Source organism: Acomys minous, assembly GCF_964271855.1.
Source record: "Acomys minous genome assembly, chromosome: 15".
In the NCBI taxonomy this organism is placed as follows: domain Eukaryota; kingdom Metazoa; phylum Chordata; class Mammalia; order Rodentia; family Muridae; genus Acomys; species Acomys minous.
Window position 1 is genome coordinate 16,108,754 of NC_140497.1, and position 26,555 is coordinate 16,135,308.

The following is a 26,555-nucleotide window of genomic DNA, read 5'->3' on the forward strand; positions in this document are numbered from 1 at the left end:
GAGTGCTTGTCTGGCATGCACAGAGCCCTGGATTCAAATCCCAGTACTGCAGAGACAGAAACAACCAAACAAAAAGAACCTTATATAAAATAAATATTGCAAATCAGGACAAAAATGCTTTCCTGGGCTGGTCAGGTGGCCTGATCAATGTACTTAACAATGATGCTCCTCTGAAGGATAGTGAAACGCAGACTGCCAGAGAGCAGTGCTGTAACTACCATGTTCTAGTGTCTGGAAGGTAAGCAACGAGCCTAACAATCCCAAAAGGCCACGTGTGGGACACGTTTACAGGCCACCGTACTAAGATTGACCTTACTGATGCAAAACAATAGAGAAATTCAATCAGCATCTCCCAGACGCCCTCTGCAGTTCTCCCCAGTCTGTGCCTAGCACTGTGGTAAGCACTTGTGCACCTCTTGCAGCGAAGAAGGAAGTACAGATCTGCACCCCAAATGTCCCTCAGGTGACATCCTTGGGCCTTCCAGCATGCCTATGTTTCTGTACCTGCTCCTGAGGAGGAAAACTCGTGGATTACGGTAGACACGGGAACATGGGGACACTCGGTCCTCCAGGTCTTCCCCTGGCTCACCTTTCACCTCTGCCCCAGCTGATTTCTGATCACGTGATGTGGACGCCAGTTTTTCCTCATCAGTAGCGTGGCCGTCCCTATTAGGGATGTCAGAGACCTGCGAGATCACGGGGCCTTCATCCTGGGAAATGCAAGGGAGAGAAGATCGTGTCCTTCAGAGGGGCAGCCACTGGCTGAGACCACACGATGCTATCTTGGGGTTTGCCACAGAGAAAGTTGTGCAAACACGAAATGCTGTTGTTTCTAGAGCTTGTTTCTGTGGTTTGGGACTGAAATCTTAAAAGTTGAGCTTTTCTAATCTAAACATGAAAGTAAATCAAGAGCAATGAGATGAGCGTTTCTGGTTTGTCTTGGGCATACTCTTCCTTTGTTCAAGCACACTCACCTCATTGCATGGCATAAAGGTTGTTGTTGGTTTGTTTGTTTGTTTTTGTCTTGGGGGTTTTTTGTTTGTTTTGTTTTGAGACAGGGTTTCTCTGTGTAGCCTTGGCTGTCCTGGACTCACTTTGTAGAACAGGCTGGCCTCGAACCCACAGAGATCTGCCTGCCTCTGCCTCCCCAAGTGCTGACATTATAGTTGTGTGCCGCCGCCTGTCCCATTTGATATTTTTATGATCTTTTAAATTTCAGTATCAGCAGATGTATTGGAGGAGACAGTTTGGCCCATTTACCTCCAAATTCCCTTCTATTTACCAACTTTTTACTCAAAGATGTGCATTTATACATGCTGCTGCTTTTCCCTTAGGCATATTCAGATGAGAACCTCTAGGGAGGAACATAGTTAGAAAATAAATTGTAGGCCCTTATTTTGAAACAGAACTCAGGGTCTAAAAGCCAGCTTCTGACTTCGTGGGGCAGGGGTGGGGGTGGCAACATAACCCTGTGGCCTCAATCTACCTGCCTCTGCTTTCCACAGTACTGGGATTACAGGCATTCGCCACTGTGCCTCACTCAGCATAAAGTTCTTTTTTGGGGGGGGGGGGGAGACAGGGTTTCTCTGTGTAGCCTTGGCTGTCCTGGACTCACTTTGTAGACTAGGCTGGCCTCGAACTCACAGCGATCCGCCTGCCCCTGCCTCCTGAGTGCTGGGATTAAAGGCGTGCGCCACCACGCCCAGCTCTCAGCATAAAGTTCTTACATCTAAAAATTGTCAGAGCATTTTAAATAATGACCAATGATCTTTCTGGGACCATATTCAGATACTCCTAAGTGACTATCATTAATAACTGGCATATTGTAAACACTGAGCTTGCTTAATGTCGCTTAGTTACTCTATTGATTTGATAGCCTGGGGCCCACTTTAAAGCTACACACACGTTCTTTAATGTCATAAATTTACAGTATTTTCTCCCTCTGAATCCAGAGGTGAATAACATCCAAATACTTTTTGCGCATGCAGAAATCCTCAAGAACAGATAAACTACTGTTTTAAAAAAAGAAGTTATCAGCTGGCTCTCAACTGTTCAGCTGGGCTGGCTAACCAGCACGCCCCAGGGATGCTCCCACCCCCTACCTCTCCAGCACGCCCCAGGGATGCTCCCTCCCCCTACCTCCCCAGCTCGCCCCAGGGATGCATCTGCACCTACCTCCCTGTCCCTAGGATTGCAGGCATCATTGCTGCTTCTTGTTTTTTCTCTTAGGTGCTGGGGACTGAACTCAGGCCCTCATGCCTGCATAGCAAGCAGGTCACCAACTGAGCCCCAACACTAAAAGTTTTTTTTTTAAGGTTTATTATTTATATAGTGTTCTGCTTGCTTGCATGCCTGCACAAAAGAAGGAGGCACCAGATCGTATTATAGATGGTTGTGAGCCACCATGTGGTTGCTGGAAATTGAACTCAGGACCTTTGGAAGAACAACCAGGGCTCACTCTTAACATCTGAGCCATCAGTGCGCCCAGCTGTTTTTTGTTTTGTTTTTTTTGGGGGGGGGTCTCGGTTTATGCTTTGGTGAAATTGAGGAAAGATTTTTCCCCATATATTTGTAACAGTTAAAAAAATAATTGTAATTGCCAACTCCCCCAGCTCCTTTTAAAGCGTCTGCATTACATCAAGTCATTGGCACAAACTGCACAAGGTGAAGCTGACTTAGCCACATTCTATTAACCCACACTCTGTGCTTCTATAATCAGCTGGAATAAAGTCCAAATATATATATATATATGAAGGCTACATTAGTCAGAACTGTGTGCTCTGGTTTTAGGGGTTTTATATGTTTCTTAATCACTCCATATATTCATGTATGTATATCATGGAATGAAATAGGAGTCACTGTCAATTTAATTCCTGGGTTCCATCTTTATACTTAGCACAGGTAGGAAGCACTCAGGGCCACACTAAGCTCTACCACTGACAAGGCAGGGTAGAAGGAAGCCTGGCCGCACCACACATGCCTTTCTACTCTCAACACTTTCCCATCTAGCTTTAGACTTATTTTCAGCTCCTCCACTTTGTTGAAGGCAACAAACTGGAAAGCCGTCTAAGCTTTAGACCAAAGATAAAAGTAAGCTATGCAGTTATCAGAGTCAGCTACCGCCGCAGAGCTGCACTGACACTTCACGCCATCTATGCTGAGCTGCAGAGCTGCACACCGGGCCGATACACTAGAATAAGGTTGTTCTTCTCTCAGCTGCAGAAAAGGTCATTGTGTCTTTTTTTTTTCTTTTTAATGATCTACTTGTTTTTTTAAGTGTTATGTATTTATTATTTATACAGTATTTGGACTGCATTTGAGTCAGCAGGCCAGAAGAGGGCACCAGACCTCATTATAGATGGATGAGCCACCATGTGGTTGCTGGGAATTGAACTCAGGACCTTTGGAAGAACATCCAGTGCTCTCAACCTCTGAGCCATCTCTCCAGCCCTATTTATTTTTATTTTACGTACACTGGTGTTTTGCCTGCATGTATGCCTGTGTGAGGGTGTCCCAGCACTGGAACTGGAGTTACAGACAGTGTGGACTGACATGTGGACGCTGAGAATTGAACTTGGTTCCTCTGGAAGGAAGAGCAGCCAGTGCTCTTAACCACTCAACTGTGTCTTCAGGCCCGGACTTGTCTTTTCCTTTGGGGTCTTCCTGGATGCGTTTAGAACACTTAGTATCTAATAACTAGTTTCCTTATTTACTGAGACACCCCCAAGGGACAAGCCAATTCTGGCTACCGGGACAGGCTTACCTGAGAGCCTGCATCCAAATCCAGAGATTGTGTTTCGTATTTCTTCACCTTGCAGCCACTCCTAGAAATGAGAGGAACAAACAAGCCAGTTTGGAATCCCAGTGACAACTCTCCGGGTATGAGACAAAGCAGAACACAGGGTGTGGGACAGAAGCCAAAGCGCATAGCACCACACGGTCGTACACTTGCATGGTTGAGCTGCGGAGACAAAGCAGACCCTAGAGACTCAGCAGCGGGCTCATTCTCCTGCAAGGCCACCTCATTTGGTTCTAGGGATCGCCACGGACCAAACTCCGAGCCCCACGTGTTTAACCATACAGCACAAGAACAGAAACAAACAAACAAACAAACCAAAACCCCCAAAAAATACCTCTAAGAAGAGCCTCAGCAGCTAGAGGGGTTGGTTACACCCTTTACTCGATTGGTTTTGACGGTCATCAGAAAAATTACCACGCTAGACCAGATTCTTTGAAAATTCTTTATTGCACTAAAAGCTACAGGAATCTCAAAGACAGCTCCAGTCTAGACCTGGGTGCTTACAGAAAGGAACATGGCCAAGAGAACGGATCAAAGAAAAAAAGTAAACAAATTGTTACCATTCTTTACTAGTAAAGTGAGAGGGGGAAAAAAAAAAAAAGGACCATGTACTCTGCAAGGAATGCCCAGAACTCAGGAAAACTCGGCCATCTGATATTTTCAGACTAGTCCATAATCTGTGATCACAAGATTATTATAGCTTCTCATGTGTTTTAATGAACTTAACGTATTCAGGAAAAAACACACCACTCTAACCAACAAAAGAAAAAAAAAGATTTTCCAATTTGTTTTCCTATCATGGAAAAAAAAAAAAAAAGGAAAACAAAGTCTACAGATTACCAGAGTGTACAGGGTCACTAATTCATGGTCTTCTTTCTCTAATGTTCTAAGAGTCACCAAACTTAAGTTTACTTAGTAAAATGTATTACCTGCCCTAAGACATCAGCCTCATCCTACACAAAAAATAAATAAATAAATAAATAAATAAATAAATAATCTAATTATTCACAACATTAAATAGCAGAAAAGTCCATCAGATCACCGCTGTATGACTGAGGCGAAGCCAGCTTTTAGTTCAAAGTGCCACATGACACATGCTAAGTAAGACAGGGGTGCGCACGCTTTTTGCACCAGAGGTGGAAAAAGCAATCTCCACTCCTCTAGCTACAGATAATTGCAAGGCTGAGCTGACTAAGATGTGGCAAATAAAACGCAAAAAATTATCAGAAGGCCAAAATAATGAGAAGGCCAAACAGAAGCCGACATGCAGAGGAGAGACTCTGGGGCAGAGGTGCGGGGAGACCGCCAGGGTCAAACAGAGCCTTCAACAGTACTTACAACAGAAAACAGAGAAATTTCACTTGCTCAGTAGTCCTGATGCATCATCAAAATTAGAGACAGAAAAGAAACACACAGATGGGAAAGAATTATGTGAAAACTACAACGTTCATCTTTTGGCTGGCTAATGTAAAAGTTGCATACTTCTTAGATATTGTGTGAGATACAAGTTAAAAATATTATATTAAAGCCAGGCAGAGAGGTGCACACCCGCAAGTCCAGCACTTGGCAGGCAGAACTCTGGGAGTTCATGGCTAACCTGACCTACAAAGGCAGTTCTGGGCTAGCCAAGGCTACCCAGTGAGACTTAGTCTCAAAACAAACAAACAAAATGCCAAAACTCAAAATATTAAAAAGTCATATTCAGGAAAGTTAGCCCTGGCAAATGAATGGTAACAAGATCTTTAATGACGCAGAGATTGATACAAATACTAAGAAATGCTTTATGTCCAAATTTATAGGAGAAAAGTACACCCGCCCCCGAGCCTGAAATTGTACAGCACACAGAAACAACGCGTCACTCCTGAGCCCACTCACACTACACGTCCAATACCAGGTCAAAGGCAACGCCTGAACAAAGACAGCGGAAGAGACACCTGGCTGACTCCACACTTAGAGAGGGAAACACGGATCAATAAGCCTGTCAGTCAGCACTTGGCTGGCTGAGGCAGGAGGATTAAAAGGTGAAGGAAGCCTGGATTTCACAGAGCGAGACTGCTTCAAAAGAGGGTAAAATGACTGCATGCCATCTACAGTCTTTGGTCTGCAAAAGCCAAACCATATTCTACTGTCTCTATCTCAATGCGTCTTTTTAACGTTGCAAAAAACTATCCACTGTGTCTGTTAACCGCACGATGCGTCAGTCTTTTCAATAGCAAAGGGTCTCTTTGCTCCAAAGCCTACCACTGCACAAGAGCTCCAGGGTTCTTTGCTTTCAAGAAGGAAAAAAAAAGGTTGATCAGGTGCAATAATTTTAATAAAACATGTGTGATTTATTAGATCGGTAGGAAACGCTACCAGGTGAGAATGGCAGGGCTCAGGAGTGGGCAGGTTTCTCCTTCCTGAGCCCAGATCTGACCTTACAGAGAAGCACCAGCTTCACGCCTTCAGACTGCAGCTGGGAAGGAGGCCCGCAAGGGACTAAGGCTTCGGTGGCCTTCTAGCAGGCCAGGAAGAGCCCAGGACGCACCCCAAGCCCTGTCCAGATACAGCTCCCGAGCCACACAAGTCAAGAGAGGACTCCACTGACCATCAGCAATGCTGTTCAAAGCCCACTTAATTACTCATGTGCTCTGGAGAGCAGGTTCGAAACTCCTCTCACTTGATCCCGTTAAACCTCCCGGTGACACTCTGGAGAACTGGTTCCTATACGGCTTAACTTTCTTGGTCTTGAATTATTTCTACTCTTTAAACCCCTGGACATTTTTCTTTCCATATAATTCATAATCTGGTGGGTTGTTTGTTTTGGTTTTTTGTTGTTGTTTTAAAGTATTTTTTATTTATTTAATTTATGTGTGTTGGTGTGAGGGTGTCAGATCTTGGAGTTACAGACAGTTGTGAGCTCCCGTGTGGGTGCTGGAAATTGAACCCGGGTCCTTTGGAAGAGCAGGCAGTGCCCTTAACCACTGAGCCATCTCTCCAGCCCCCAATCTCATGGTTTTAAGACAAAGTCATGTTGGAGAGCCGGCTCAGTGGTTCAGAGCACTGGCTGCTTTGCCAGAGGATCCAGGTTTGGTTCCCAGCGCCCACCCACGTGGAGACTTACAATGGTCTATAACTCCAGTGTCCAGGGACTCCGATGCCTTCTTCTAACTCTGCAGGCACCCGGCATCAAAGTGGCACACAGGCTTACATAGAAGGCGTCAGCTTTTGACCCTCCTGCCTCAGGCAGCTGAGTGCTGACTGACAGGCATATTGCACTGTGCTTGACTCTCTGTAAGTTTCTTAGTAATGCCTGTGGTGGAGGCAGCCGGGTGCCTTTTCCATTGCATTAAAAACACCCATACTAAGCTGGGTGTGGTGGCACGTGCCTGTAATCCCAGCACTCAGGAGGTAGAGGCAGGCGGATCTCTGTGCATTCGAGGCCAGCCTGGTCTACAGAGTGAGTCCACAACAGGCAGGGCTACACTACGAAACCCTGTCTCAAAAAAACAAAAACAAACTCCACCCATATTTCCCTAGGCAATCTATCGACAACCACAAATACCCTTCCTTAGCATCTTATCCTGTGTCACTGGCCCCTTGCATCTAGTTCTTAACAAGATATCACAGGATTATAAACAGGTAGACTATCTTTTATTCAACTCGAGTTTCCTGATAATGTAATCCTGAATCCAAATTTAAAATCTGGCGTGGGGGGGGGGGGAGGCTGGAGAGATAGCTCAGTGGTTAAGAGCGCCACCTGCTCTTCTACAGGTCCTGAGTTCAATTCCCAGCAACCACATGGTGGCTGACAGCCACATGTGATCCGATGCCCACTTCTACAGATAAAGCACTCATATGCAATAAATCAAATAAATAAATCTTTAAAACCGGATGTGGAATATGGCCTTAGGGATGACTCTGGGAACTCCCAAACTAAACAAAAGTTCATCTGAGTTTCCCTGGAGAAGCGAGAGGTAGAAGGAACACACAACAGATTTACCCAGAATTCACTGGCTACTTAGAATTCTCCCAAGTCTCATCACAGAAATTTGCTAACAAACTAGAAACTGGCAAGGAAACAAGAATTTGCATCACTACCACCAACAGGAAGCCCAACTTTCTGTATCTAGGAGTGCTCAGGGTCATTCAGCCTATCAGTGACTCTACTGTGAGAGTGCTCGGGGTCATCTCCGACATCACTGCTGACCCTACTGTGAGAGTGCTCAGGGTGACATCACTGGTCCTATGCAGGTAATCTTGGGGTGTGAAGACAGTACCTAGCACCATCTTGGGATATGAAGATGGTACCTAGCACTGACACTTCAATTCTGCATAAGGCGTGGTTCCTGATGAGATTCTAAAACCTCAAATCTTTGCTTGATTTGTTTAAACTTTTTTTTTTTTTTTAAAGTATCCAGGGTAGGGAGAGATGACCTAAATAAGTCAAGGATTCAGAAGTAAGACCGAAATCACCCAAAGGAACTTCTGATGCTTCGAGATGCACAGAAGGTTGAGGCAGGCGAGCAAAGGCTACAGAAGAGAGAGCCCACTGTACCGCGAACATCTGTGAGAGCAAGTCACAGACACCAAACTCCCAGAGAACACTCCAGAACACGCGCCCAGCACCCGCCGTCACTCACGTTATTAAACGCGACTTTGCCTTCTTGGGTGAGTCTAAGAATTCATTAGCATGATTACCAGTGGTAGAACACAAGGTGCTGCTTGTCAGCGCTGAGGTTGGCTTAAAAGCATCCATGCATTCGTCAAACGTATCTGGGTCAAAATGGTAGGAGCCTTTGGAGGAGAGGGGTGGAGAGTTCTGCAGAATAGGGCAGCTCCCGGGGGAATTAAAGTTGGGGTGACCCCATTTACTCAGATCTAGCTTAGGACATGTTTGGGGGAGAGAGGCCTCTTGAGCTGCTGAGTCTGCATGCTGCTCAACACCTACTGGCTTACTGGCGCCATCTTTTCGTGTGTTGGGTGCCATGCTGTTACTAGGTTTCCTGCCAGGCTGCCTTGGAAGGGCATTCCTGGCCTCTACGTTTTCCCCGTCTTCTGTAAAATCATCCTCAAGTTTGAGAGGCAAAGAGGTCCTGGACCCCTTCTGCAGCTCAACCTCCGAGTCACTGGTGTCATTGATGAGACCGTCAACGGCTTCTGTAAGGCTAAGGGCAGATTTCTGGGCCCTGGCACCTCTCGGCACACTGGGAAGCGTGTTCTTATCCAATTGCTCAGTAATCGACTGGGAGGAAGCCTTAGGGAGAGGTGAACACTCCAAGACCATTTCGGTTTCAGAGGCATCGGCCCCGGCTGTCGTCTTCCTCAGGGAGACAGGTTTGGGCCTTCTTAGCTTGCTTCTGCTGGCCACCGACTCTGGACAGGGGCCTCCAGTCTTCAGACCAGCTTCTGTGACAGCCCCCAGCGTAACCCCCATGGGTCCTTCCATCACTGGCTTGTCCTGACTGGCTTCTGGTGTGGTAGAAGCCTTGCCTGAGAGCACAGGCACACAGCCATGGGCTGCTTTTGTTCCAAGAGCCACTGGGTCATCTGGGGAACTCCTGGTTTCTATTGAAAATGGCCTCACTACTGAGATCTTGCTCGCATCACGCTCGGCTTCTCCTGGGGCATCCTTGGCTGAGTGAGAATCAGTGGTCCTCTGTGGCCCTTTGTCTTCAGAAGATCTAGAACATGTATCAGATGTGCATTTCCCAATTACTTCTGCTACCAACTGTTCATCGGCGTCTTGTGATTCTAAGAAAAAAAGAAGAAAACTCTATTAAATAAAGAATTCTTTCTACCATTACTGCGTAACTTTACCTCAAAAGGCTGCAACAGCTTTCTTTCCACTCTTAGTTTAGCCGTAATGACAGTTTCACCTCAGAAGGCTCTATGCTCTAACATGCTTTCCCCTTGCTATGCCAGCAACACAGTATTAAGCAAACATACTGTAAGTTAGTGCTCTGCTGCACCGTGTCCTGTGTATGCAAGCCCCTGTGGGATCCACACACTGCACCTCAGCTCAGAGCCTGCCGAGAAACACCAAACTGGTTCCCAGGCCACACATCAGAGCGTTTCAGTTAGAACTGAATCCAGGAGAGTTAAGGTCATAGAGTTTGCCTGCTCTTGGGATCCTTTTCCTACTAGGCTGCCTCGCTCAGCCCTGACACGAGGGTTTGTGCCTGGGTTTTTTGTTGGTTTTTTGAGACAGGATTTCTCTGTGTAGCCTTGGCTGTCCCGGACTCACTTTGTAGACGAGGCTGGCCTCAAACTCACAGACATCCGCCTGCCTCTGCCTCCCGAGTGCTGGGATTAAAGGCGTGCACCACCACTACTCGGCTTGTGCCAGGTTTAATTGCATCTCCTTAATGCCAAGGTGTCCCCGGAAGGCCTGCTCTTTTCTGAAGGGACATGGAAGAGTGGATCTGGGGGAGAGAGGAGGTGGGAGAGCGGGAGGACTGGGAGGAGTGGGGGGGTGCGGGGGGAGAGACAGCGGTCAGGACATGTTGTATGAGAGACTAATAATAATGAACAAAGTCATAGTTTTTCCCTATTCTACAGGCAAAAGTTGAGTGAACTGTTACAAAAATAAAAAATAAGATAAGTCTCACCATGGCCAGATCATGATCTACTTTTCTATAGACATAATAACTAGAAAAAGCAAGTAAAAGGGAAAACTGAAAAAAAAACAAATCAGTATGGCTTTTAAAAGGTAGATGTAGTGGCTAGGCGGTGGTGGTACACACCTTTAATCCCAGCAATGGGGAGGCAGAGGCAGGTGGATCTCTGAGTTGGAGGCAGAGACAGAGGAGCATGAATTGCAGGCCAGCCTGGGCTGCACAATGAGGTTCTGTCTCAAAACACAAATACAGAGATTGCTTGAAAAACAAATATCCTTTAATTGACTAAGACACAAACCATTAAGAAACTCATTTTCCCCCTTATAACATGCAGCTCTAGGCTAGGGCAATAATCTCTCAATCCTTGTAAACAAAATAATTTCTTAATTTTGGTTGTAAGAGAAAATATGCAACTTTACTAGAAAGATGTAAGTGGGGGAAACATCAGTAAAGCACAAACTAAGTGCTTTCCTGACTTCAACCAGAAATGACAGTTTATCAAGAGAAACGAAGTAAGCTAGTTTCTCTCAACTCATGAGCTTTAAGAAACTCAAAGATGACCTTCTGACAGATACTATGTCCTAATCCTAACGGGGACCCACAAGCATCGCATCACTGTTTCTTAAAGTGCACACACATGTTGCGTGATGCTCACTATGGCGCTCTGACTGGCTTCCCCCAGCACTGATCCCCCTGCCTAGCCTCCCCAGTGCTAGGATTACAGCCACACCCTGCTCTGCCTCACTCCTTCTGACTGATCACATAGGGACTTCTCAACTGTACTCCAGAGAGGCTTCAAACAGTCTGCTAACTATGTGTCTGGCTGTCAATACTATATAACCACTTTTGATACTAGTTTTCAAACAGTTACTTTGTTTCAACAGAATCCTGGTAAAAACACTCAGTGTGGCCAAATTCTGCTGAGCGCTCATCAGGGACAGAGGAAGGAAGTTTACTGGACTGCTTGCTGTCTTACAGCCTTAAGCTTTTTTTCCATAAACTTTATTATTAAAAAAAAAACTTGCAAATAAAGACATCACACCTCCAGATTAATTAGACCCTAAGTCTATGCACCTCAGTGAACTTCTGTACAGTTACAGCAACCATTCAGAATTGGAAGCTGTGGGGGCTCATGACATTTTGGGGGTTTGTTTGTTTTTGGGCTTTTTGGTTTTTTTTTTTAGATGTATTTGTTATGTATATAATGTTCTGCCTGCATTAGGCCTGCAGGCCAGAAGAGGGCACCAGATCTCATTATAGATGGCTGTGAGCCACCATATGGTTGCTGGGAATTGACAGTGCCCTTAACCACTGAGCCATCTTTCCAGCCCCCCCCCCACACACACACACACTTTTTTTTCTTTTTCTTTTTCTTTTGGATTTTCAAGACAGGGTTTTTCTGTGTAATAGCCTTAGCTGTCCTGGACTCGCTTCGTAGACCAGGCTGGCCTTGAACTCACAGTGATCTGCCTGCCTCTGCCTCCCCAAGTACTGGGATGATAGGTGTGCGCCATGGCACCTGGCTTGAAATTTTTAGCAATTCAACTTTACAACACGTTTCCCCCTGATCCTTTCAGGCCTCTGAGTGAGTGGTCCTTCCAGTGAGGCAGACGGATGCTGAGTGCGTAATTACTAAATAAATGGCAAGAGCAAAAAAAAAAAGGCTGGGTGAGAGAGGGGCGGCGTCCTGCAGAGTCCTGCAAGCCTTGTCAAGTAAAGACCTTAACACACAGTCAAGTTATATTTTAAATAGCGGACCCAGCTGAGGGGTGGAAATGTACCTGAAGAGGCTGCAATGAACAAAGCTGACACTTATCCTCAAACTCAATGAGAGTGCTGCTAATTAACAGGATGAAATGTCATGCAACATTTGGGAGAAAATAAGGGGGTCAGATTGGTGAGGCTTGGTGATGGGCCGGATTTGGATTGAGGTAGAAGGTATCAAAGGCGATTCCTATGTGTTAGCTTCTGAAACTAAAGGAAAGTGATGCTTTGCCAAATTACAATGAGAGAGGGTGGCCCTCTGGAGCCGCTGAGTTTTGCCTAAGCAGGTTGAGAGCTGTTTGGGGAGTCTGAGGAAGAAATGCTGAATGGACTAAAAATGCAAGGGTTAATGGGCTGGAATGCTAATTGAAGCTATTGCTATAGATGTAATTATCCTAAGACATACATACACACCACACACACACACACACACACACACACACTGACTACTACAATCACAAGTGATTGCCATCCCACACTTTATCTTGAGTCTTAACATATTTTAAATCCAAATTGTTAAAACAAAGTCAAATTTTTAAAAGTTTACCTAAGAAGGTTAATCCAATTTAAACCTAAACACTTTTCAACTACAGCAGTGCTATTATAGATAAAGGCATCCTTGATGCACAGGAAAATGACCTCTAGACTTTATCTTAAGAATCCCTGAGCAAAGCTCGGCGTGGTGGTGCACACCTTATATCCTAGCACTTGGGAGGCAGAGGCAGGCGGCTCACTGTGAGTTCGAGGCCAGCCTGGTCTACAAAGCCTAGGTCTACAAAGTCTAAGACAGCCAAGGCTACACAGAGAAACACTGTCTTGAACCCGCCCCCCCAAAAAAGAATACCTGAGCAGCAAATAAGATAAAAGGGATGTGGGGAGAGTGTGGCACAAGACGCTCAGTGCACTTAGCATGCATGGCTGAGGACACAGACGCGCTCCTGGGTATGTCCCAGAAGGTGATCAAAACAATTTTAATGATTTATTTCTTTTCTTATTTTACGTGCACTGGTGTTTTGCTTGCATGTATGTCTGTGTGAGGGTGTCAGATCCTCTGGAACTGGAGTTGCAGATGGCTGTGAGCTGCCATGTGTGTGCTGGGAATTGAACCCAGGTCCTCTGCAAGAGTACCCAGTGCTCTTCACCACTGGTGATCAGTTGGGCTGTAGTTCATCCAAAGTACACTTAATTATAACTCACAAGACCCTGGGTTCAATCTCCAGCATGAAGAATGGAAGAAAAGGAAATGGGGGGAAAAAAAAGAAGAAGAAGAAGAAGCCATTTTGTTGTTGCTCTCTGTTGTATAATTGTAAAGCTGCTTTGCCTGCCATTCTCCCGTCCTTGCTTTGACTTATTCGCCTCCAGTTCCTGTTAGAGGGTGCCTGGTCCTAACACCGCAGTCCTCCAAGTAAGTTTCTTTGCAGGCCAAAAGGCACAGAAAAGGAGGCAGGAGATGAGCAACCTCTCCCCCAGTGGCCTGTGACTCCCACAGTCGTCAGCTTCTAAAGTTCTTCTTTGTTACCCAAGCGCCTTCGCCATCAACCCCACATCTCAGAAGCCACCTAACTAGCCTTTTGCTTTTCCCCTCATCTCCTTGCTCATCCTACAGGGTGGAACCGGACATGAAACATGAAAATGGACCAAGGAGCTTTGTGGGACAAAGATGACCCCACATGCTACTTTCTACTGTCAGCCATGGTCATGTTGGTTAAGAACTGGAAACTTTAGGCAGAGTTTAGCTATCATAGGAGATGCACCATAAAAGCTGTGGTGCTGCTGCCATTGGGGAAAGGAATAAAAGCAATGCACACTCACCCAGCGTCAACCTCCAGCCTGCAGACAGCTAAAGGGACCCTGTCAGGGAACATCCACCCTGGTCATTTCTTGGCCACCTCAGGGAAGGTGCCAAGTAAACAGACTTGCCCACTCCTTTAATGAGGCACTGTGGACCCCACTTCCCGATTATGTCTCAGCACCAGCTGAAAGTCCTACCTGGGTAGTGAGAGTATCAGTTTTCAATTAAGCCAGCTTGAGACGATATATGAATTATAAAAATAAAACAAGCATTTAAAAATTACCAGCCGGAGTTGGTGGTGCACACCTTTAAAGGCATCCTGGTCTACAGAGTGAGTTCCAAGACAGCCAGGGCTGCACTGAGAAACCCAGACTCAGGGAAAAAAATTATCCTCTCAGCTTGAAAAGGAGAGTTTAGTAAAGTTTTATTTACACTTATACCACCCAGTAGCAGCCGCCCAGTACACCTACCCTAGAACAGAAACGTAAGCCCCAACACCACATCAGTGTCAGGAATGAATGAGGCATCCACCACTCACGTCAGAGCTTTAGCCTTGTTTCCCCCCCACACACACACACCCTCCACCCCCAAAGCACCATTACGTAACAGCTAAACTACCTCACGTGCCTTCCCACTCAGAAACCCTGCATTCCCTGCTGAGTGCAGAAGGCTCCTTTCTCCAGAGCCAGGGGCTTGGGGAACTCAGATCGGGAGGTAAATCAAAGCGAGCACAGAGAAAACCCAAAACCACACCGCTTGGCAAACCTGCCACGGCTGCCGCTAACAAAATGCCTTCAAGCTGAAGTGTGACCTCCCCAACCCACCACCCCCGCTTCTCGGGTTTGATGCTCAGTCAACATAAAGAGGATTATGGAAGAGTTCTTCCCTCCCTCCTTAAAATATGGAGAAAAGGGAGAGCATGGAACGCGAGAATATTGAGGACGGTGCTAAGTAAGGTGATATTCTAGACTGCAGGATAACCATATTCTGGGCTAAAATACAAAATTATAAAAGCCTTTTTGAAACATTATTTTTTTTAAAAAAAAAGCAGATGCCATCACAAAACATTGGTTTTTCTTTCATTTTAAAAAATGCATTATGAGGCTGGGCGTGATGGCGCACACCTTTAATCCCAGCACTCTGCAGGCAGAGGCAGGTGGATCTCTGTGAGTTTAAGGCCAGCCTAGTTTACAGAGTGAGTCCAGGACAGCCAAGGCTACACAGAGAAACCCTGTCTCAAAAAAAAAAAATGCAATATATATGTGTGTGTGTGTGTGTGTGTGTGTGTGTGTGTGTGTGTGTGCGCGCGCGCGCGCGCGCGCGCGCAGGGTGTGTGTATGTGGGTTACACACCGCATGTGGCAATCTGAGGACAACTCTATGGGATAAACTTCCTCCTTCCGCTTTCATACAGATTGCAGGGACTGGACTTAGGTCAGTAGCTCACGAGGCAAACTCCTTTACCTGCTGAACCTGTTTCTGTTTTGTTTTTAATTACTCTGGGGAAGGGGGCATGCGCACTACAGCCTGCATGTGTAATCAGAAGACAATCGCAGGGAGTCAGCTCTCTCCTTCCGTGGTCCTAGGGACTAACTCGGGTTGTCAGGCTTGACAGGAAAAGCCTTGACCCCTGAGCCATGGCTCCTGATTTGGTTCTGGAGCAAGCCTGGAAGGCCTCCAGTCTGTGGAGCCCCTCCTGCCTCGCTCAGCCTTGCACTGCTGAACTAGAGCTACTACCAGTCGCCATATTGACCTCACAAAGGATTTTTTGTAACTCAGAGAAATGCTTAAATATTAAATACAGAGAGCCGGGCATGGTGGCGCACCCCTTTAATCCTAGCACTCGGGAGGCAGAGGCGAGTGGATCACTGTGAGTTCGAGGCTAGCCTGGTCTACAAAGTGAGTCCAGGACAGCCAAGACTACACAGAGAGACCCTGTCTCGGAAAAAAAAAAAATTAAACGCAGAGGACTTACTGGGTTAGTTGCTTTCATAGGCATAACCTCAGCTGAGAAGATGGGGGGCTGGGTGGGAAGGTGGCTCAGCAGCTCAAGTGTGCATCACATAAGCACAAGCAGCTGTGTTCAGATCACCAGGCCCAAGGGAAACCCAGGGTCAGATGGGACTCCTGTAACCCCGTTCTCCTCTGTAGAGAGGGAAGGGACCTGGTGGCCCCCTGAGGTTCCCTGTGAGGCAGCTCAGCTGAACCAATGCGCTTTAGGTTCAGTCAGAGGCCTTGTCTCAAAAGATAAAGTGAAAAGAGAACCAGGGGAAAAAAGGCACCCACGTCAGCCTCCACACACAAATGCACACACCCACACTAACAAGCACACATTTCCCAAATAAAGAAACACACATACATATATTAAAAAAAAAAAAAAAAAAAAAAAAAAAAAGGAAGGGCAAGAAGTCGGAAAAGAGCACACATGTGCACTAGCACTCCGGGCCTGTCTTTATCACAAGTGCACTTGAGCCCGGAACTGAGCTTTGCTGGGAAATGCTGCCTGGGGCTCAGATCTGCAGTTGTGCGCACTCTGCTGCCTCCTCTCCTTAGGCTACGACAGATAAATGACCTTTTTCTGCTGTTTCTAAATATGTACTATGACTCTGAGAAACCGAACCTTCTGTACCTCGGGTGTACACACTGGCTCTGAGTGACCTTAGCATCCACAAGCAATATCTCAAATCCAGTGGCTATCGGATGGAGCGGGCACCACAGCTGTCACACGCAGCCTTGCCGAGAAGTCAGGAAGGTTCAGTGTTGCTCGCTCCCTGTACCTACTCTCCCCTCACATTATCTACCAGAGTCAGTGCTGAGGAGTTATCACACTTGAAAGGATTTCAGGAACCCTAAAATTTGTAACCAAGCCAGGCTCAGGGGAGCCACAAGACCAGCATCTTGGGAACAGGACTGTGTCAGTTAGCCAACGCTGGCAGACCAGAGCAGCGCTGCAGAGAAGGCCTCACAGCCTATAAGCTACTGGTTGCACTCGGGTACGTGGAGAAAAGCAAACTCTCCAGTCACAGCAACAGCAAAAAGGCGCTATTTCCACGTGACAGAAAAAGCTTCATGACTGTCAACGCAGAGTCATCCTCAAAAGGAAAACCTGGCAAGTTCTCAGATGCTACAGATCTCCCATGCACAAGTCATTCAGAAGAAAAACAAAAAACAAAAAAAACAAGGTTACTGTTTACTTCTCACTACCAGTGGTCTGAATACAGGCCAGCAATTAAAAACCCAATACAGAGCTCAGCATAGTGGCAGCGACCCATAGTTACAGCACTTAGATGCCAACAGCAAGAGGATCACAAATCTGAAGCCAGATGAGCTACAAGCTGAGACCCCCGTCTCAAAAACAAAAACAAAACCAGAACACACAAGCAACTACACACGCACACACAACTGTCAAAGCAGTTAATGACATGGTAAGAGATCTTCTATTTGCTGTTGAAGAAAACAATTTCTATAGAAAGGGGAGGCCACTGCTTTGTGTTTTCCTCTAAAAACACTGAGCTACTCTCAGGTCTTTTATTGTAAAATGATTTCTATACATTAAACCCTAGAGAAGCATAAAAGTGTTCCCCAGTGTTACACAGCTGCTGTTGTGGTCTGAAGGTGAGGTGTCCCCCGCAGGCTCATAGGTTCAAACGCTTGGCTCCCAGCTGCTGCTGCTGCTGCTGTGGATGGCTGGAAAGCCCTGTGGAGGTGAAGCCTGCTGAAGGAAGTGGCTGGGCATATAAAATCCCCTTATTCATTCTCTCTCTCTCTCTGTGTATGTGTGTGTGTGTCCTTCTGTCTGTCTGTCTTTCTTTCTCTCCCTGTATGTCTCTATCTCTGTGTGTCTCTCTCTCTCTCTCTCTCTCTCTCTCTCTCTCTCTCTCTCTCTCTCTCTCTCTCTCTCTCTCTCTCGGCTTCCTGGGGTACAGTGAGAACAACTACAGCCCTTCTTGCCACCCCCCAACTATTTCCCCCCAGGAAAATAAACCCTTCCTCCTTAAGTTGCGTTTGTCAGCGCTTCTCACAGCAACAATAAAGACCTAACACACCTGCCCTCCTCTTATCCTCCAAAGCTCCTAGTTGCCCCCTGACATCGCTGGAGGTACATAGCCCTATAGGGATGACATCTTCTTCATGTAGATAGCTATGATAAAGCCGAACCTGTAAGTGAGGCACACTAAGTAAAGAACATCAGTAAACTAGTCATGATACGTTGTATGTCCCAAAACTGTGAAGTTAATAAACTACAGAACAACATATTCAGGAAAATTACACCTGTACTAAACATACAGACTTGTCTTGAAATTATCCCCTTTGCAGAAACAACTACTGACACTGCATTTACACTGTATTAGGTGTCACAGTAATCAAGAGGTGGTTTTCAATCGCTTTTACATGGAAATCACAGCCCCTGCTGGGCTGCTGAGCTTCCTAAAGCACCCACTTCTTTTTCAGAAAAACAGACTCTTTTCAGAATAACCAACTTCCTTTTTCAGCTGCCCTTCCCGTCCAGCAACAACAAAGACACATCTAGAAGTATTACATAGAATAAAGCTCAGCACCACTGCACTTCGTGGGCTCCAAGCCTGGGACCCTGGCCACTTTAAACACTGAGCCATCATCCGTCAGGCTGGAGGTGACGGTCTTTTCTATCACTTGCCTACAGCTCACCAGAATCAGCCCACAGAGCAAAAACAAAAGCAGAGAAGGAAGCTGGGCGGGTGGGCGTCGGTCCCTTAGGAGCTGTGGCCTCCAAGACTGAACAGACATTCAGGGACTGGACCAAACAGCATTTCAGAGACAAAGGAACTTGCAGCCCCTCCATACAGTAGGTCAGAGACTGAAAGAACCTCCTAGTGAGGCGCTGACCCCCAGGGTACAGGCAATGGGCAAAGATGACCTCAAGAACAGCGCCGAGACAACGGGGCAGCCATGTGCGAAAGAGTGGAAAGAATGACGCTGGACCACTTAGCTAAACACACAAAAGATAACTCAAAATGGATGACAGAGCTAAACGGATGTGCCAAAGCACAAAACCATCCAAAGAAAACACAAGGAAAGCTGGTAGGGTGGCTCCCACAGGGAACCCCAGCACTTTTGAGACAGAGGCAGGGGGGGCCAGTTCAGAGTGAATTTTCAAAATGAGTGTGATCTATAAGGAGACTGTCTCAAAATAAAACAAAAAATGTACACACATACGCACGTGCACATACACCACACACACACACACACATACACACCACACACAGATAGCTAGGTGTAGTAGATATCATGCACTCACAATTCCAGCAAGGTGGGAGGTTGAAACAAGCGGAGGTCGAGTGTTCCAGAGGACAACCAGGACTGTAAAAAAAACGAGACTTCATCTCAAAAAGCCAATGGGGGGGGGGGGGGAGCGAGGCAGAGAGAAAGAAAGGGAGGCAAAGGCTGGTGTTGAAAAACAAAGATAAAGAAAAGAATAGGGAACAAATATGAATGAACATTTCCCTACAGAACTTACAGCAATATTCAAACACTACAGAAGTACACTGCGATGTGTTGGAGGTTGGTATGATATGCTTTGATGTTAATCACTGCTTCCGGTCTCTCTGCCCCAAGGCTGCTATGTAAGCTTGCCTCGGGACCTTCCTGTTTGACCAAAAGGCCATCACACCTGGGCAGGGCAAATGGGATAGGCGTGGCTAAGGCTCCTAGGCTTTGGGAGACAGAGAGAATCTTGGGAAGGGGGGGTGGGGGAGAGCAGGAAGGAGGGGCGGACTCCTTGCTTTAGGTGAAGGAGAAGGCTCATGGCTGGCATGGATGGGGATTTGGCCGCATGAAGATAATTAGCAAGTCTGTGTCTTGGTTGATAAACATTATTAGGCCATACTGCTAAAATAACTGCAACTGAGCTGAGCTGAGCGTGGTGGCGCACACCTTTAATTCCAGCACTCTGGAGGCAGAGGCAGGCAGATCTCTCTGAGTTCAAGGCCAGCCTGGGCTACATAGTAAGACCCTGTCTACAAACAAGCAAATCTACCTGGTAACACTAAAGACAAATGGTGCAGCCACTTTTAAAATTGGTCTGGCAGTTCTTCAAAATTTAAGCCACAGAGTAGCACATGACCCAGCAATAATTCTACTTCTTGATATGCATCCAGAAAAATGAAATAGAACACAAACACACACACACACACACACACACACACACACACACACACACACGCAGCATTCTCCATAACAGCCCTCCAAACGGAAATAACCTACACTTCACTTAGCTGACGAATGGGTAAATTAAGTATGGTACATCACACAATGGAATATTATGCAGTGATAAAAAGGGAGTGGAGTGTTGGTTTTTGCTATGACAATTGCTGAGCTTTGAAAGCAGTGTGCAGGGGCCAGAGGGAGTGTTCTCAACGGTTAAGAAGACTCAGCTATCACTCCAGTTCTGACCTCCAAGTGCATAAGGCATGCACATGGTGCACATATGTACATGCAAATGCTCATACACATTAAATAAAAATAAACCTTAAAAAAAAATCAGTATGATAAAAGAACAGACTGTCAACAAAAGACCCCAAGATGCATGGGTTCCGCTACAGGAAATGCCCAGAATAAACAAATCTACTAAGACAAAAAAATAGATCATTAATTGCCTAGAACCACAAGACAGGGTGGAGAGCTATGGTGTGTGACTGTAAGTAGATATAATGGATACAGAAAGGGTAGGTACAGGGTTCTTCCAAAGGTGGAAAAAAATTCTTAAAAATTAGGTTGGGGTCATAGCTACAAAGATCACTTTGCAAGGCATAGTAGTGCACACCCAAGACGCTGGGTTCAAGGCCAACCCAAGCTACATGAAGAGACTCTATTCAAAATAAAATCTTAAGGGCTAGGGCTACAGCTTGTAATAGGATGATGGCTAGCATATACACGGTTTAACTTAATCACTCGTTTAATCCCATCACTCAGGAGACAGCAACAGAATGAGGCAGATCTCTATGAGTTCAAGGCCAACCTGTCTAAATACTGAGTTCCAGGCCAGCTGAGGCTGTCTGCTGAAAGCTTGTCTCAGAAACAAGAACAAAAATCTAATAAAAAAGAAACCATTTAAAAAAAACCAAAACCATCTTATTGCACACACCTTTAAAAGTGTACATGTGTGTGCACACGGTCAGCTGTGTATGTTTGCAGACACTAGAGGACAGCTGGGGTTATCACCCTCAGGAATGTCATCTGCCTCCTTTAAGATGGTCTCATGGACCTGGAGCTCGCCAGCAGGTCAGGCTGACCATAGAGGGGTCCTCCTGTCTGCACCCCGTGCCTGACTCACATGTCACTATGCCCACACGTGGTCTGGGGATCAACCTCAGATCCTCACCCTGATGAGGCAAGTGCTTTGCTGACGGAGCCGAGCTGTACTCCGAGCACACACAGAACCACTGAAGGAAAACAAAATGGTTTGGGGCTGCACACAGATTCATGGTTCAGAAAGTGTTCTCTCTCTCGTGTGTCACTTGCAGCAGCGACCCACACTTGAGGTGGCAGATCGCACCACCACTTTTGGATTGCAACTCTTTCTTGAGGAAGCCCACATGTGCTAGATAAGCTCTATTTGCAGAGAAGTGAAAAAAAAATGACGTCATTCCTTCCTTCTACGACAGGAATAACCACACATCCGAAACAGACTAGAATCATGGCAGCTGCCAAGCTCCAGACTTTTTTTGGAGGTTTGGGTTTGGGGTTTTTTTGGGGGGGCGGGGGAGAGAGAGGGGAGATTGGGCTTTATTTTGCTTTCTGCTGATGGGGGGGTCTCGCTACTCAGCCCACACTAGCCTTAAACTCATGATCCTCCGGCCTCTGCCTTTGCCTAACTTGGGTATGATTTTTTCATTCTATCTTTTAAAGCTGAGTTGGAATTCAACAAAGGCGTGACAGCATACTTTAGAGACGAGGGTTGAGAGAGAGTGCTGCGAAATTTAAGGCGCTCTCTACAGGCAGGGCATGGCGTGGCCTTCTCCTCATGCTGAGGTTTCTGAAAAGGTAAACAGATTGCAAACACCAAGACTTAGGAGGAGAGCTGCTGGGGAGAGAAGGCCACACCAGTGTGGGTGACAGTCTAGAGGGGAAAGTCACTTTCATTCTGAATTCCCACTTGGCTTCTCCGTGCCCTCACTCAGGCAGTCCTGGCCTTTGGTACTAACACTTCTGGAGAAGCCAAGCCGTGTGGCTCACACATATAAACCCAGCACTCAGGGGCTGGGCGAGGAAAGACTGCAGGAGTTGAAGCCAGCCTAGGCTACAGTGTAAGATCCTTTCTTTAAAACAAACAAACCAAAACCTCTGAGAAGCTGTGTGTTTGCTGCTGTTGTGGTAAAATAGCATGGAAGGAAGTCAAGGCAGAACCCAGGGCAGGAACAGAGACAGCACGGGCCACGGAGAAACGCCACTTACAGGTTTGCTCTCCATGGCTTGCTCAGCCTGCTTTTCTTTCTTTCTTTCTTTCTTTCTTTCTTTCTTTCTTTCTTTTTTTTTTTTTTTTTTTTTTTTTTTTTGGTTTTTCGAGACAGGGTCTCTCCGTGTTAGCCTTGGCTGACCTGGACTTTGTAGACCAGGCTGGCCTCGAACTCACAGCGATCCGCCTGCCTTTGCCTCCCAAGTGCTGGGATTAAAGGCGTGCACCACCACGTCCAGCCTCAGCCTGCTTTTCTAAAACAACACAGAGCTACCTGCCCAGGGGTGGTGACCCCCAACAGGGAGCTGGGTCCCTTGCACCATCAACTGTTGGTCAAGGCACTTGCCAGGCTTATTTATGTACGGGTTGGCCTGGCGGGGCCTTCTCTCAGCTGCTGTCCTCTCTTCCTAGATAACTGGCTTGTGTCAAGCTGACGGCAAACCTAACACAGAAGCCAAGGCCAAGAGGTCTGGGAAACGAGCCAACTAACTTCTCTGCAGACTGCGTTCCACGGGGCCCTCCTCACTCCCTGATCCGCCTTATCCCACCCATCTGAGAAGCCAGTGCACCAACACAGTTGCTGTTCAGCAAGCACCCAGTGCGTGCTGCTTTGTCTTCTTCAGATGGAGAAAGGGGGTGGGGGTATAGTTACACAGTACACAGTGAGGTAGCTGGGCTCAGGACTACCATTTGGTCTTCATTTGAGGCCCTTTCCTCCTGCAGACTCCTCAGGGCCCCACTCCGCACCAGCCTGGTACCTGCTTTCCACGCCCTTGTGGAAATCAAAGGTGTCAGGAGAACACTAGCTCGGGCAGGCAGCACCCCTTTCTGCTCAAGCAGTCTAACCTGAGGAGAATGGTAATGAGACACACATTAGCATTTCTGACAAGTGTCCAAACTTGGATTTTTTTTTTAACTTCTAACTTCATGTCTGAGTTTCTAATGCCTCTGATTTCCCTAAATTTGTAATATATTCTATGTATATTCTCTTTTTTAAAAAAATTTTAGGGGGCTGGAGAAATGGCTCAGAGGTTAAGAACATTGCTCTTAACCTGAGGTCCTGAGTTCAATTCCCAGCAACCTTATGGTGGCTCACAGCCATCTGTAATGTGATCTGATGCCCTCTTCTGGTGTGCATTATCATATACATTAATTATTTATGTATTTACCATTGATATAGTATTCGGCCTACATGTGCCTACACACCACAAGAGGGCACAAGATCTCATTATAGAAGAACAGCCAGTGCTCTTAACCTCTGCGCCGTCTCTCCAGCCCCATTTTATGCTATTTCAATGGGGGGGGGGGGCACCGAAGAGAATAGGCGTAGTAGGGGTAGGATTCAGAGGAAGACTGCTCAGTATGCTCAGCACTTGGGAGGCAGAGGCAGGCAGATCGCTGTGAGTTCGAGGCCAGCCTGGTCTACAAAGCGAGTCCAGGACAGCCCTGGACTAAACAGACAAACCCTGTGGGGGAGGGGGAGGCTGGGGGAGAGGTCCAAACCCTTCTCTGCAGGCCATCCTCTAAGAAACAGAGGAAGAGGGCTAGCCAGGAAGTGCCTGCCTATCAGTAAACCAAGGCCTTCCCCAGAGAAGCAATGACTATGCTTTTTCCTCTCAACAACAAGATGCCCATTGGTTCTGTAACCATCTGGATCCACATTTCTGAGGAACACATGTCAAGGGGAGCAGAAATCCTCTACCCCAGACAGAAATCAGAAAGCCCTCAACACAAGGCTACAGCCACCCCGGCAGGGAGAGCAAAGGCAGGAAGACGCATGCTAACAGATGGGGCTGCGACACAGTGGAACTTCAATCCGCTGCTGACAAACAGCCAGAGTATGCAATCTCTTCAGAAATAATTACTGGAGAATTCAAAATACCAACTGCTTCTTTCATAAAGCAGCAACCACCCACACAGCGGGAAAAGCTGAGGCTAGTGATAAAGAAAAAGGAATGCTTAGCCAGAGGAGACCCCAGTGAGCACGCGAGCCGCCTCCCTAGCAGGACGGCCATCCTGGACCCAGCAACGCTAAGGGAAAGAGGCTGAGAGAAGTTGGCGGGTCCGGAAATGACCCTTTGGCATAGTAAGAACTTTGTGGGGACCAGCTCCAGCGGGGAGTCCCAGTGAGTCTTCAGCTCCTGGCATTCACACCACTGGGCTAACCTGTGTCACCACAAGAGTACTGGGGAAGGGACGGTGTGACTTCTGAGGCTACTGACTTGCTTGCTAGTGGCCCAGTCAGTGTGATATGGAGGAGAAGCCAGATGCCTACTGTGAGGACACTAGAGCAATGCTGTGCGGGGAGGGCCGGGACAGCCTGAGCCCCATTCCATCAGCAAGCAGTGACTACTGAGAAAATGGGTGTGCCAGACAGATTAAAAGACTCTTGACCTTCAGGTCACATCTCCCAAGGGCTCCGTTCTCACAAGCTGCTCTACTTTCAAAAAAAAAAAAAAACAAAACTGTTTCAAGCTAAGTTTTGAAATAATTTGAAATAATCACGCTGCTTTGGGGGCTGGGGACATGGCTCCAGGAAAAGCACCCGTCTGCCTCAGGTGAGACCTTGGCGCAATCCCAAGCTCTACTACAAAAACAAAAACCAAACAACCCTTCCCTCTCTACCTAAAAATAAATGTGCTGAGTCCCAGGAGGCTGCACGCAGCTCCAAAGAACCCGTTCTACTCACACAAGAGGCAGGGAGAGAAGAGATGGGACCCTTCCTTCTTCATCCTCGCTGAAGAGCTGAGACTAATTATGGAGCCCTGCTTGAATTGCCCTGGAACTCCTTATATAGAATGTAGATCAGGCTAGCCTTGAACTCAGATCCCCCTGCCTCTGCCTCCCAGTGAGAGTGGGACTAAAGGCATGCTCCACCACAGGGGAGTGCAACTGCACCCAAAGATGACTTTTGCTTCTGTCAGTCTGTATCTAAAATGGTGCAGCCTACTTCTCCTATTCAGAGCCGCAAATGACACTGTATATGTCGGCCACTGTGCATGGATGCCAAGTTCACATGTGTGCTGACTTTTTAGCTGTCAACTTAGGAGGATGCCTTCCCAGCACACACCCTGTTCTGGCAACATTTTAAGGCCTTTCATTTCCTCTTAGCCTTCTCAAACAGTGAACAAGGGATTCACAAATTCCCTGCAGAGGAAAAGCTGTGAAACACATTTCTCAGAGCTCTGGATTGGCAGTCCCCCCTTCCCCACCCTGTTGTGCTGGAGACTGAACTCGGTTGGGGTCTAGAGTTATGTATCTCAGGATGGACTCAAACGTGTACTGATCCTACTGCCTCAGTGCCTGAATGCTAGACTATTAGTGGACTTTCCTGCCCCCACCCCACCCCCGTGTGTGTGTGTGTGTGTGTGTGTGTGCGCGCGCACGGTGGGACAGACAGTGAGGTATGTTGTTACCAGGTGGGTTCCAGAGATCCATCAAGTCATGGGCCTTGATGGCAAGTACTCTACCCACTGAGCCATCTTGCCCTTGATGGCCCACATTTTCCATCTTAAAAGGCTGAAGTTAATGCCAAGGTACACTAGTAGCCGTCAAGCTTATGGCCCTGACGTCTCAGTTTTTCAAACAAATCACATGTATCCTATCTCAGGATCACTCTTATAATGGGTATGCTATAAACATGCAAAGACACTCAATAAACAACCACAGTCAGAACAGAACGCCGAGGTTAGGGGAGCATCCTGGAGTGGGAGCTAGGAAGCATGTGTCACTCTTCCCGGTGATGCTACTGGACCAGTTCTTGCGGCACACACCTTGAACCACAGCATGTTGAAGGCTAAGGCACGAGGACCAGGAGTTAGCAGACAGCCTGGGCTCCAAGGAGACAAAGCAGCCTCAGAAACGAAAGGAAGGGGTGAAGGGGGTCGGACAGCTAGGGACAGAGCTGTCAGGGTACCTGCCTGGCCAGCAGAGACACCAGGCACACCTGCCCTTGGGCAGCAGCAGAAAACTGCTGTTCTCAGAGACCCCCTTATGAGTCTGCCAGCAAGAACAAACTCTAAGAATGTCCAGACTACCCTGGTGCTTACAAAGGCGAAGCTGAGATCCTGAACTCAAAAGCAGCAAGGCCTTTTCTACAGCCAACCGTTATCACAGTCCCACGCATAGTTAGCATCGCCGGTTATCAATGCCCCAGGGGGACAGCTGT

General features: G+C 47.0%; 1 protein-coding gene across 8 annotated transcripts in view; it reads right to left on the reverse strand.

Annotated features, from left to right (window-relative positions):
• Positions 1 to 26,555, reverse strand: part of TACC1 (transforming acidic coiled-coil containing protein 1) — an 86,844-nt gene that overhangs the window by 22,761 nt on the left and 37,528 nt on the right. For 3 of the 8 annotated variants that reach the window (XM_084760293.1, XM_084760292.1, XM_084760290.1), the window contains exons 3-6: positions 8,422 to 9,532; positions 5,138 to 5,173; positions 3,764 to 3,824; positions 590 to 710 (exon numbers count right to left, since the gene is read on the reverse strand). In XM_084760293.1, the coding sequence (XP_084616419.1) occupies positions 590 to 710; positions 3,764 to 3,824; positions 5,138 to 5,173; positions 8,422 to 9,532 (1,329 nt within the window). The remainder of the gene's footprint in view (positions 1 to 589; positions 711 to 3,763; positions 3,825 to 5,137; positions 5,174 to 8,421; positions 9,533 to 26,555) is intronic. The other 5 variants (XM_084760297.1, XM_084760296.1, XM_084760295.1 and 2 more) reach the window with 2 other exon arrangements.